This window comes from Lissotriton helveticus, chromosome 2_1 (assembly GCF_964261635.1).
Source record: "Lissotriton helveticus chromosome 2_1, aLisHel1.1, whole genome shotgun sequence".
In the NCBI taxonomy this organism is placed as follows: domain Eukaryota; kingdom Metazoa; phylum Chordata; class Amphibia; order Caudata; family Salamandridae; genus Lissotriton; species Lissotriton helveticus.
The window spans coordinates 1040868725-1040882169 of NC_136059.1; the positions used below are offsets into that span (position 1 = coordinate 1040868725).

The 13445-nt window shown below is 44.6% G+C and overlaps 1 protein-coding gene across 9 annotated transcripts in view; it reads left to right on the forward strand.

Annotated features, from left to right (window-relative positions):
- Positions 1–13445, forward strand: part of TLE1 (TLE family member 1, transcriptional corepressor) — a 118386-nt gene that overhangs the window by 68782 nt on the left and 36159 nt on the right. For all 9 annotated transcript variants that reach the window (XM_078675844.1, XM_078675842.1, XM_078675846.1 and 6 more), the window contains 2 exons: positions 5986–6039; positions 12408–12560. In XM_078675844.1, coding sequence (XP_078531970.1) covers positions 5986–6039; positions 12408–12560 — 207 coding nt within the window. The remainder of the gene's footprint in view (positions 1–5985; positions 6040–12407; positions 12561–13445) is intronic.

Consider the following 13445-nt stretch of genomic DNA (forward strand, 5'->3'; position numbering starts at 1 on the left):
CACAGATCAACACCATACAGCTCAAGGTGTTCCCCCAGCGACAAGAGAACACTGGCCCTGCTGAAGGAGATACTCCACTACCAGAAGGGGCGAGCTCTGACAGTGAGGACAGCGAGCAAGATCATGGGGATGATGGCGTCCTGCATACACCTGGTCCCTAATATACGACTCCACATGAGACCATTCCAGGAATGGCTGCAACAACAATGGTTTTGCAGCGTGAATCTTTCTGGATTCACTATGCTGTGCATATTCCGCAATCTGGTGGTTGGGTCCGGAATCGTAGTCTTTTTTTTTTTTAGTTTTTTTTTTTTTTTTTTTTTGTCGTAGCCCAGGTGGGCGTCAACGTCCCACCATTTGGTGTCCTTTCGGTGACGTCGGCGTGCTTCCGGCGGAAGCTACCACTCTTGGGCGCCATCTTCAGATTCTTTTTTCCGCCGTTGGGTCTGGATCGTCGCGTGAAGCTCCAGAAGTTTTGGAGGAGGAAAGAAGAAAATACAGCAGAAATTCACAGGTGAAGACCTAAGAACATCGACAGAAGAGGACCTTTAGTGAGGAGACGACGAAGAAAGGAGAGAACTTCGAAATCTTCGACCTCCTTGAAGGAATGCGCACACAGGGGGCCCCCTGAGCGCAGGGATGTACAAGACGCCGTTTAAATTCTGCAAGAACTGCCACCACAAGTTCGCACAGAAGGACCAGCACCCAGTCTGCAACCTCTGCCTGCCAATTGACCACGAAAGCAGAGACTGCAACGCCTGCTCCGTCTTCAAGCCGAAGACACTCCGAATTCGAGAAGGACAGAGGACGGCTCACCACACGATGCAGGGCAAGGGCCAAGCCCCGACGCTCTATGAACTTGGCCTCTCCACCGACGATGAGGACAACATCGCTGAAGGACCAGATGACTTCACGGTCGCTGAGACCGATAAGAGTACGCCTGATAAGGTAGGAGAGTCTACGACCCCGAAAACTCCCACAGGGCCTCGAAAACCTGAGGCAGACTCCCGAAAATCAGAGCACAGAGCCTCGAAAGGAGCACCGGCGCCGAGCAAATCGACGACCGAAGCTGCATCCTCTGAAAAAGAGCCCAGCGGATCCTCCGAGAAGGACTCCCGGAGGCAGAAGACCAGCGAAAAGCAAAGGTCATCGAAGCAAGCCCCCGAAAAAGGAACTTCGACGTCGAAGGAAAAAGAGCCGAAGAAAGCTTCGACGACGACGACCAGGCCGCAGAAATGCAGAGAAAAAAGAGAAGGCTCGAGGCCGAAATGGAGAACATCCTTCAGAGAAAGAAGGACTTCGAGGAAAAAATGAAAAGTTACAAGATTCCCCCGAAGCCGGCACCGACCGTCGCTGAGGTACAGCAGATCGAAGAGTTCGACATCGAAGAGCTGCCGAAAACTCCGGAATCTTCGGAACACGAAGAGGAGGAGGACCTCTACTACACAGAGGGGGATTACGGGGAACAGCAGTCCAGCTACGGTTCAGGTTCCTCGACGGCCCAAGACCAGGAATGGCAGGACATCGAGGCCGAAAACCCAGAGGAGGCGGTAGAAACATACCCCTCGAGGCCTTCGCCACCGGATGACATTGGGGCATACAATGAGGTGGTAAGAAAGGCGGCAACAGCTTATGGAATTAAGCTGGAAGAGAAGGAAAAAGCAGACTTCCTGCTCGAGACACTGCTCCCCATACAGACAAGGAGCCAGTTCCTGCCCATGCTCAAGAGTATCACGGCCCAGGGAAAGGAGGCCTTCAAGGAGCCGGCTACATGCAGATCTGTAACGCCGAGGACCGAGAAGAAGTACAAATTCTCCTCCGAAGACCCAGCTTACATCAAGGGTTCCGTCACAGCGGATTCTATCATCGCTGCAACAGCCAGGAAAAGGGCAAACGTCCCAACAACGTCCGGACCCCCACCTGACAAAGAAAGCAGGAGGATGGACCTAACGGGCAGGAAGATTGAGAGGAACGCTGCAACGCACTGGCGGATGGCGAATTCCAACGCCCTCCTGAATAGGCATCAATACCAGCACTGGGAGGAGATGGGACAGTTGCTGAAACACCTCCCGGAACAATACTGTGACAGAGGGGCACACCTGGTAGAGGAAGGGAAGGGCATCGCCAACTCATGCCTGAAGACAGCCTTGGACGGGGCAGAAACGTCCAGCAGACTGATGGCTATAGGCATCACTGAAAGAAGGCAAGCATGGCTCAGGATCTCAGGATTCAAGGCTGAAGTCCAGAACAACATCCTGAACACACCCTTCAGTGGTGAAACATTGTTCGGAGCCCCAGTTGATGATAAGCTCACCCAACTGAAGAAGGACAACGAGACGGCAAGGTCCATGGGAGCCCTGCAGTTCAGAGGGATGAGAAGGGGCACTCCGTCGCGGAGGCCGAACGGCAGAGGCGGAAGCCAGCGTGGAGATTCTCACCAGAGTTTCCAGCAGGGGCAACAGAGTGACAGCCAAGGCCACCAGGGGCAGCAGAGGCAAAACTGGAACTACCAAGGCAGGGGCCAGTCCTTTCGATCGAGAGGAAATGGACGGGGCCAGAGAAGAAGAGGTGGCGAACAGCCCCCCTCTAAGTGACTTCACACAAGAGAAGGTGCTCTACCACCCACACCCTCCGGGGGAGGAGCACGGGAAAACAAAGAGGAGAGGGCTACACGGACTAGACACAAAGGAACATGCAACTCCGGTAGGAGGAAGATTGAGATTTTTTCTCCAGGAGTGGGAAAAAAAAAAAAACGATTAACATACATAGCCATGGATTCACTACAAAGACAAACAAGGAAAAGAGACAGAAAAAAGAATCCGAAGATGGCGCCCAAGAGTGGTAGCTTCTGCCGGAAAGGACACCAAATGGTGGGACGTCGACGCCCACCTGGGCTACAACAACAAAAAAACAAAAAAGAGAGAAAAAAGACTACGATTCCGGACCCAACCACCAGATTGCGGAATATGCACAGCATAGTGAATCCAGAAAGATCTTCAAGCTGCAAAACTACACCGACAGGTAAGAAACTATTCGTTACAAGCTACAGGAAGTTGGGAAGATCTAGTGTTGTAACGCACGCAGTGCAGGAGGAGATTACGTGGTGGAACAAGGAGAACATAACAAAAGGGAAGCCTTTAACACCACCAAGCCCAACGGTGACCGTCACCACAGACACATCCCTGATGGGATGGGGAGCACACATGAACAAACTCCGTGAGGGGTCTGTGGACTTCAGCAGATGCGGTCAATCACATCAACTACCTGAAACTGAAGACCGTGTTCCTCGCTCTGAAGGCATTCCAGAAACAACTGTACAACCAGAGAGTGTTGATACAAACAGACACCACAACAACGAAGTTCTACATCAACAAACCGGAAGGAACACAATCAGTCGCACTGTCCAACTTAGCGCAGGAAATATGGAGATTGGCCATCCCACTCAAAATAGACCTGCTAGCCATACACCTACCAGGGAAGGACAATGTGGAAGCAGACTGGCTCAGCAGACAGACTTCAGCATCCCATGAGTGGGAGCTCAATGCACAGGAAACACAAAGGCTATTCAGGAGGTGGGGAACACCAACGATAGACCTATTTGCAACACACCAGAATGCAAAATGCAGATACTTCGCATCCAGGCAACCCGGGAACGATCCCAAGAGAATGCCCTATGGATGAGCTGGTCGAAAACATTTGCCTACACTTTTCCCCCGATACCACTGATACACAGGGTACTCAACAAGTGCAGAACAAGCAACTTGCGGGTGCTACGAGAGGCAAGGAGACCTAGCACACGAAGGTGCTATGTTGGCAAAATGGAAGCGTTTCACACAATGGTGCAGCAAGAAGAAACTACACAAGAAGATGACCAGGGAATCAACGGTACTAAGATATCTCACGCACCTGCTGAAAGCAAAACTAAGTTCATGCTCGCTAAAAGTACACCTAGAAGCGATAGTAGCTTACACAAGAGAAGAGACCGGAAAGAGCTTCTTTACATCACAAATAGTAAAGAGATTCCTGGAAGGGGCAAAAAGGATCGCACCACCTAAGAGGTTGCCGCCACCGGCATGGAACCTTAATTTAGTCTTAACAGAGCTCATGAAAGCGTCTTTTAACCCATCCATAAGACCTCCCTATATATGCTGACAATGAAGACAGCCTTTCTGGTGGCAATCACCTCGCTATGCAGGGTAAGCGAGCTACCAGCGCTAACACTGCAAGAACCCTACATTCAAATACACAATGATAAGGTGGTAATGAGAACTGACCCACACTTTATGCCAAAGGTGGTGTTGAGGTTCCACATGAACCAGACAGTACAAATATCAAGCTTCTTTCAGAAACCATCCACAAGTGCAGAGAGGGCACTGCACACTCTGGACGCTAGAAGAGCAGTGATGCATTACATGGAAAGAACTAAGGAGCACAGGAAAACAAAGCAGTTTTGTGTCCTTCGCAAGCAGTTTCCTGGGTAGACCAGTAACAAAAGGAACCATCGCACAATGGATCACACAAACTATACAATTTTGCCACAAACAGGCAGGCCAGGAGCTAGGAGAGGGGGCACGAGCCCACTCTACCAGGAAGAAGGGAGCAACAATAGCCTTCCTGGCTAACACCCATTCAAGACATTTGCCTGGCAGCAACATGGGCTTCAGTGCACACGTTCACTAAGCAATAGTGTGTGGATATACAAATGAACAAGGAAGCACAAGTAGGACAGAAGGTGCTTCAACATATATTCAACAGCCAACGCTCATCTTCCACCCAGCCGCCACAAACATAACAAACCGCTACAAAGTCTATGCACAGCATAGTGAATCCAGAAAGATTCACGCTGCAAAACGAATAGTTTCTCACCTGTCGGTGTAGTTTTGGAGCTTGAAGATCTTTCTGGATTCCCTAGCGAACCCACCCACCTCCACCAGAAAGATGAGGCAGGAGAAGGTGGTAATACAAGGACAATATAGAAACAGACACCTTAAAGGACAAAGCGGAAAAATCACTTACTTGAAGAAGAAATAGAAAACATTGCCAAAGGATTCACAAACCGAACACAAAAACAAGAAAAAAAATTCGAAGGTGGGAGCTTCCGCAGGAAGTGTGCCGACGTCACAGGAAGTACACCAAAAGGTGGGACGTTGACTCCCACCTAGGCTACAAAAAATAAATAAAGAAAAAGACTACGATTCCGGACCCAACCACTAGACTGCGGAATAATGCACAGCATAGTGAATCCAGAAAGATCTTCAAGCTGCAAAACTACACCGACAGGTACGAAACTTCGTTATTTAGCATCACCTAGAACTCCCAAAGCAGCTTAAATGCAACTCTGACGATATGGATATTCCTTCTAACACAACCTTTGATTTATTCTTAGATAATTAATTTCCTGCACACACTTACCCTATATGTATATGACGATAGTAATACATTGGTTGCTGATTCTCTTGACTTGTGAATGTACTGATTCTATACAGGAACAATCAAGATATCTATTTTTAGCTGGATTTTTCCCCCCTTAAAGCAAGTATGATGCTAACGTAACATATTTCATAGGCAGCGCAGAATTTTTCTGTGCTGTTAATTAATATCCACTTATTGATTTCAGTGTATGATTGAAGGATGGTTAGTATTCGCAGTTGATGAAGATGAAAGCTGGTCAATAGATGGCCGAAGGCCCATGTTTTTCAGAGAAATGTATCTAAGTGGTGATGAGAATGGTGTACATTAGTATTGCCTCAGCACTGGAAATGTAGTCTAATGGCAAGATAAGACAAAACTCTGTCAGAATCTGATCTATATGATGTGTTGTGGCAAAAATAACTAGTTGTTTGCAATCAATATTAAATGCATGAATTGAAACTCCTTGTTGCACGCAGCTTGAATATACTTAGTTTGTAATCAGAAGCAATTTTTCCTAAAAGGCTACTATCAGTGTTGCCTGCTATGTATTAACTGAATTTAAATATTTTCTAGGACAGTGATGGGGACAAAAGTGATGACAACCTGGTAGTAGATGTGTCGAATGAGGTAATTACCTTCTTTTTTGGATATTCTAAAAATGTCAACTTATACATTGTATATTTCAAGCGGTGATTGCCATATATGTAATATATTTGAGAGAGCCTGATTGCCAGTTATCTACTAGGTATTGTGCGTTAAGGGGCATTGTCAAGGAAACCCAGAACTGATGAGAATATGCTGTTGCTAAACAAACATTTTAATAGAGTTGCTTATTTCCTAATTTTCCCTTCAATTTCTACACCTTTTTTCTATTTTATAAATTGCAGAAAACTGTTCACAAAAAATTAGATCCTTAAGCAACGCACATGAGCAACTGTTTGAAAATCATTGCATGCTTAATTTTTGCTGATATTTGCATACACTGCTGTAAGTAGGGGCAGCACCCTTCGACCGGGGACGCCTCTATTTGGCAATCGCTACACTTTTGTTGTCTATATTGGATGTGGGATATTCTGTGCCATAACATGCTGAACCTGGCATGCTGCCTGTTGCTCTGCTAAAAAAGGTATTCAAAACAAAATTAAAATGGCCAGAATTCTGCAATTACTTTTTGTACGCAACCCAGTCCTCCCTACCCTCTGTTTCCAGGTGGATAGTTTGTTGAAGCTTTCCAGAGCTAGCTGCTGAGATGTTCGTTTTTGAGGGTGTGTTTATATCTCTGTACATCTTGCAGATGTTTCTAAAACATCTCAAAGGTATCGTCTAGGTGTGGTTTGCCAGTTTCCTCGAATGGCCCCCAGGGCTCCATCTTAATTGATGTAGATAAACACTTTCACACACCGTGTACATACTAGCATTATCCAGTCTGTCAGCAGGCAGACTGCTTTTTTAGTTCTCAGCTAGGCAGTGCTTGCACTGAATTTTCGAGACATGCTGTATTCAGGATATGGGCTTTAAGCTCCTCCCGTTGCCCCCCGATATTTTCAATTGGCTCTTGTGCCTGTCTTTCGTAAATGCTTTGTTTTTTGTTACTTTGCTTAAAAGTCTCTCCTTTTCTACTCTTTTAACCTCCGATAAGGACTTGCCCCTTTTACATGTGTTACTTTGTATGTTTAATTTAGAGTTTGTGAGCACTCTTTTGTTAATAACTTCTTTTGCAGGGCTGCCACTGCAGGCACAACAGCTACGCACTCCCGAACCGCACTTACCCGACATGATGATCTTGTAATTTTAGGTGTGTTTTTCTATGGTTTCGGTTGCATTCACTTGTAAGGTAGCATTTAATTTATTTATTTACTTTCCCGCAAGGCATGTCGCACTTGATCTTTGCCAATGGCAGCCTCACGTTTTTTCTTTTGTTGTGTGCAGCACAGTGGATTTTTTATTTTTTTTTGCACAACATGTTGCGCTTCATCTTTACCAATTGTTCTCCGAGCATAATAAAAAACTTACTGGTATCTGCTTCGGCACTCGACTTTTAGAAAGTTTTTACCTCTGCTACCGCAGCAAGCAAAGGAAATGGTGGCTCGGGCACTTATCCTTTCCAGCCTTGACTACGCTAATGCCTTGTTCATTGGCATCCCTGGCTATCTCATGAATAAACTCCAACTGATTCAAAATGCGGTGGCCAGATTTTTATTTAACATCTCCAAACAATCCAGTGCGAGGCTACTCTACGTGACCTTCACTGGTTCCTGTGGCCCAGCGGGTTCAATTTAAAATCTTGACAATGGCCCAAAAAGCCCTGCATGACTCTGGACCTTCATACATTAGGAAGCGCGTGGCCTTTTACAAGCCTGGCCGCTCGCGTCACTCCTCCTCTCTTTGCCTTCTGGCTATTCCTCGGTTTCGTCGCTCTAGGATGGGCGGCCAGTCGTGGTCAGTAAAAGTGAGCACTCTATGGTCAGTAAAAGTGGGCACTCTATGGAACAGCCTTCCCGGCCTTTTGCGACACACTCAGGACCTCCGCATCTTCAAGAAACTCCTTAAAACTTATCTTTTCAATCCCTCCATCTAAGTTATTTGTGCTCTCTCGGCCTCAGCCCTTCCGTGCCAGGATACTCTTGAGTAATCGTGCGCGCTCCAAATCATACATAACATAACAATTGTGGCCAGCAAGAGGACACCAGCGTCCGGGCAGGCTGCACATGCTGCATGGTATTACAAAACACCATAGCCCACTGTCTCGTCCACTGTTGCTCATGTTAAAACTTAAGAAGCGCCCTTCGTTGACAGTCTGTTGTTCCCAAGACCTAAAGGCTTCAGCAAAGTAATTGCATTAATGCATCAGCCCATCTCCTGCTAAACCAGCCCTCGTCCCTTGATTACGCTTGCACATTAGACACCCGGCACAGGGGCATTGTTTCTGGTTGCAGTTCCATGCCTGGCAGGTAGCTGGGGCAAAGCAGTAAAGCGAGGCAGATCAACTCTTATTTTAGCTGACCGTGCAAAGGCAACGCTTCTGAGAGTATGGCGTCTGTTTCTTATGCAGCTTAGCAACACCAATGCTCTAAATTTCAACAATGCCTATTGCATTGCAAATGCTTGTTTTTATTGCGTGAAGTTCTTAGATCTTCACTTTTTTACCTCACGGTGCCAGTGGTTGTACTGGAATTCATCGGAAAATATAAGTAACAAAAAGTTACGTTTTTTTTAATCACACACAGTATTGACATAACTCGTGGTCTTCTTATCCACCAGTAAAGAACTATTTTGTATGTCTTTCTTTTTTGTTTGCATGAATTTTCTTACCAGTGGCCCATGCTTTACCGTACTCATGACTGCTAGTCTTGTGGTACCAGTTTGCAGGGATTTTTATAAGGACCATACATTTTTATATTTGCATTAGCAAATGTTTGTTTGCAGTCATTTATGTCGCTATTGACAGTGCATCTCATGCTGTGGAAGAAGTGGCCTCTTTTTGGATGGTTATCCTAGGATGAGGTCAGCCAGCTGAGGTGTAGAACCATAGCCTTGGTGCTAATGCCAGAAACCATTAAACATTGATATTTCTAGAGAATGAAACTGCTTGATTGCGATGACCTGGAGAATATAGGCACTGATGTAATCCTTGATACTGATTAGTATCTAACTTTTCTGATGAGCCTGTTCCATTTTGGTCACCTGTGACTAGTGTAAGCGCCTGGTAAAGTGGTTGTGGGGCTTCTTGTGGAGTACTTTGTAAATGATGCAACATGTCTTGAAGGTAAGGAGGGGAGAGTCACTGAAGGATCTCATCGCTGACAGCTAGTGTGATCTCTTGAACTTTTGCAGACTTTTGATTAGACCTGCTGCTGCAAGGTGATACTTTATTGGGGTGTGAGGAGGATTTCTGAATCTTCTCTCAACAGAACATTTCCTTTGTCAAGGAGCAAAAGGATCAGAACTTGTATGTCTTTATAAATATTTGTTTCTAGAAAGGAGTTTTTGATATTCCAATGCTGCAGTGGTTGTTGTTTTCCTCTATTATTGTGGAAGTTATGGCTTGCGTCTTTTTAAAGATATCACGTATTTGCCCCTACTTCCATAGACCTGTTGAGTGTCCAAATGTAAAATCTCTCTAGTAGTAATGTAATACATATTGAAATAATAAAAAGAGAAACCCCAAAGACCCCTCCCCCCTCTTGTGCCCCGCTGCCCATCAGTTCTGTGACTGTGATAAATGGTGCCCGTATCACTTTATACTCCAATGTTCCATCCCGGGCAAAAGTGTGCAATGCAGAGGATTTTGAAGTATCTGTGGCAGATGGGATTCATGTATTCTATTGATGGGTAGTCTATGCACTGACCCCATGTTTTCTCAAAGTGAGCTTCTCGTTTCTCCAGAGCTTCCAAGAGTTTTTCTATGCCTAGCCACTCTCGATGATTGTTGAGCCAAGCACTGTATTCCGGTGCCTGTTCTTTCCCCCACATTCCTGTGATGGCTCGTCTGGCCATACATAGAGCCATGGTGATGGTCTTGCCGTTTGTGGATCTGAGAGGAAAGGTTGGTGTATTTGGGAGACCCATTGAGATTTAAGATTCTATATCGAATATGGTATTGTTGTGGTTGATTTTAAAGCTACAGTAGGTGACCTTTGGGGAACCAAGTGGCTTGTCATTGTTAAGCAAATTGGTTGCAGAGACCTCTAGAATCACTCAGCCAACCTTAAATGTGTTTTATCTGTGATGTGATTTGGGGAAATTCACTTTTCATTGTGTAGCGTTTGAGATAAGCCGTAGACAGCCAGTCTCTATTGGTATTGAGGCAGATATTTGTGATGTCCAACATTGTGTCATGCTAGAGTTGCTGGTCATCTGCACAGTGATGTATCTTAATGTACTTGGAATCCAAAAGGACTCAGAGTAGCACTGTTCAGTGGGTGAAGCCCACTGTTGTAATTCATCCACCCACAGCATGGATTCCATACACTACAGTTACAGGACCCTTTTCTCCCACCAGTGTTGTCAGAAGATTTCATCTAGTCTGTGTCCAGAACTTTAAAGGCACTTTATTTGCACATGTCCAAAAATCTTGGTCTGAAAAGTCTTCAGTGCGCATCAAGCTTAAATTGGCGCACCAGTACCTTATCCTTCTACTCTAAACTATGAATGTGTTATTTAGGTCTCCAAAATTGGTTGGTTGATTGCTTCAAATACTCGCCGACGTTCCAAATTTAGTACTTGCAAGATGTATTTCCTTATAATTTTGGAAGACGTGCAAGGAAATGGCAACTGTCCTATCAAGGCAGTTTGGGAACAATCCACAAGAGCTTCTCCACCTCAAAGCCTTCAGATTGACTTGGTGCAGATATTTCCCGAAGTGGTCCACAATCGCATTTCACCTGTGCCATGCTGTCATTAGCATTTCCTGTTGCAGAAGTCGAAGATCAACACCAGATTCTGGGCCTGAAGTTCAGAAATGACCACTCCCTTTTGATTGTAGCAATACCTCCACTCTCCTTGCCTAGGCTGTTGTAAGTAGTAGAGTGAATTTGTCTCAATATAACTCATGGTAGGAAAAAGAAGGCAGTCCTTTATGTACTATTCTATAAACGAGTGAGCACTTTAGAAACATTTCCCTTAAATGAAAAAGAACCTCATCAGAGGAATCAAGTGCAAGTATGACAGATAATCCAGAGAAACTGCTCTCCTTCTTGGTGGCATTCTGGTGTGGCTTACCCAGAGTGACCTTAAAATGTGCACCTCAGCTGAGGTAGTGTACATCCATCTGTACAGGTCTCCTCTGTCCCAACTAGTCTCTTTAGCCGATGGGTGAAGCAAAACACTCCTAATGAATGGGATTTTTCATAAATATTTGAATATGCACACATTGAACAATGTGACTAAGTCTGATTGATTGCTTTTGGGGAATGTAATCGCTTTATCTCCCGTTCCCGTCCCCCCCACCCCTCCGCCCTCTCTCTCCCTTCTTTCTCTTCTTTCTCTCTCTCTCCTTCTCCCCCCTCTCACCTCTCCCCCCTCTCACCTCTCCCTCCTGTTGAAGATTTGAGCTCCATGGAGTTATAAGGGCCAATATTGGAGTACTTTCTTTATCCCCAATGCCATGCCCTGGGTTTTCATTACATTGTTGTTTATATTCTGTGTTAAACATGGTGAAGATCAGATTAGACTGCCGCGTCCTACGGGCAAGATGTTTGTTTTGTTTTTTAATTTGAAAGGAAACTGCTTTATTTTCGGAACTTTGTTTCGCACCACTAGAGACCACTTTACAGGTCTTGCTTCTCCAGCAGAATAATGCAGAGCTAACGTTTCCTGGTAGTTCGAATCCAGATCAATCATTGGTTGAGCTTTAGTGGAAAAGAATCCCGAACTGCACGAGTTGGTTCTGGTCTCGAGGTTACAGTAAAGTAATTTCAAATTTAGTACCTCTAACCCATAAGGGACTACCTTTCCCTGTTAGACGCTTGAGTGCAGATTGTTGGATCCAAATGTTTACTGTTGATAACCCTGTGATTGTGTGCCTATTGTTTGTACTTAAATAGGTCTTGTGCATGATAAACAGTATTTTACATTTGATCTAGGACTCTGCGCACAAACAGTCTGGTAATTTCAGTTCTGGATTTGCATAATTACGTTTATCTACCTTCAGACTCATTCTAACTGCCTGATTATGTAATCTTTGTAACCATAGCAGTGGCTGCTCACTCCAATGCCCCGATGCAGGAACTTCTGCCCTCTTATTATCTGGACTTTATCCTTGTAGGGTTGGCGATAATTGACAGCCATTTTCCCACTGTCTTCATAGGTAGATTGGCGTGGGTGGATAAGAAAAGGTACCCCACTCAAAGCCATGATATCCCATGCGATTCCCAGTTGCTTTTTCTCTGAAACCATAGGCGCAGTCAGTGCATATTTTGAAAAAGAGTGTAAATGTTTAAATGTGAATCCTTTTATGAAGAAAATTTTCCGTCTTTTTTGTGTGTTTTAATCAGGACCCTTCATCTCCACGAGCAAGTCCTGCTCACTCACCACGAGAAAACGGCATTGATAAAAGCCGCTTGATGAAAAAAGACGCCTCTAGCAGTCCAGCGTCAACAGCCTCCTCTGGAAGTTCAGCTTCTCTGAAATCCAAAGAAATTAGCATGGTAAATAATCAGTGCAGTTTCACAGAGAAGCTGTGTTGTGATCCTCTGTCTTTGTATTGAGTTTGTAGGTAACCACTGAAAGATCAACTGGTGAATGAGAACTTAAAATAAAGGGTTTCCAAGGCAACTCTTCCATGGTATCCCGGATTTTCATATTATAGAAATACTGGGGTGCCTTCTCCCAGACTCTGATGTCCAGAAATATGAGGTGTGAAATTCAAATTAAAACGTGGGTGTTAGTTTTGTTTTGTTTTGTTTGGAAGCCCGAGTGATGGGATTAGGGTTCGAGTACTTTTGGGACCAACTCAGTATATTACTGTAACGGGCCTTTATAGCAGAAGTTATTCTGAGCCCTCTGAAATTAATACAATAAGATAAGTTTTAGAGAAATAATTTAAAAACGCCCCAGAAAAGTCAGATATTCCCATTTTCCTTTTAAAAAAAATTGGGGGCCTACTATGCATTTTCGAAGTACTTACGAATTATTTTTTTCCTCCTTTTTTTTTTTTTTTTTTTAATTGACATGGGTTTTGTTTTATTTTAATAAATCTAATCGATCCAAACAGGGTTGTTTCACAGCATTCGAGAACTGTTTCTGCGAAAACACTAAATATTGGCATAAATATTTGTGTGGGAAATTTGCCTAATTTTCCCCAAGGTAATTGAGCAACAAGATTTCATATCGCAATTTTTTTGTCTCCCTAAATGTATAAAGGTAGTCAAATATCCCTAACAATAGCTCATGAAATGTACGAATAGTATGATATATCTGCGGTGAAGCCAGCACACTCACACCACAGTTTTGTAGAGTACCAAAATACTGCGAGCTAGTAATTAATGTAGATTAGTTCTACATCCCAGAAACTCTTGAATCTTCAGGTTCTG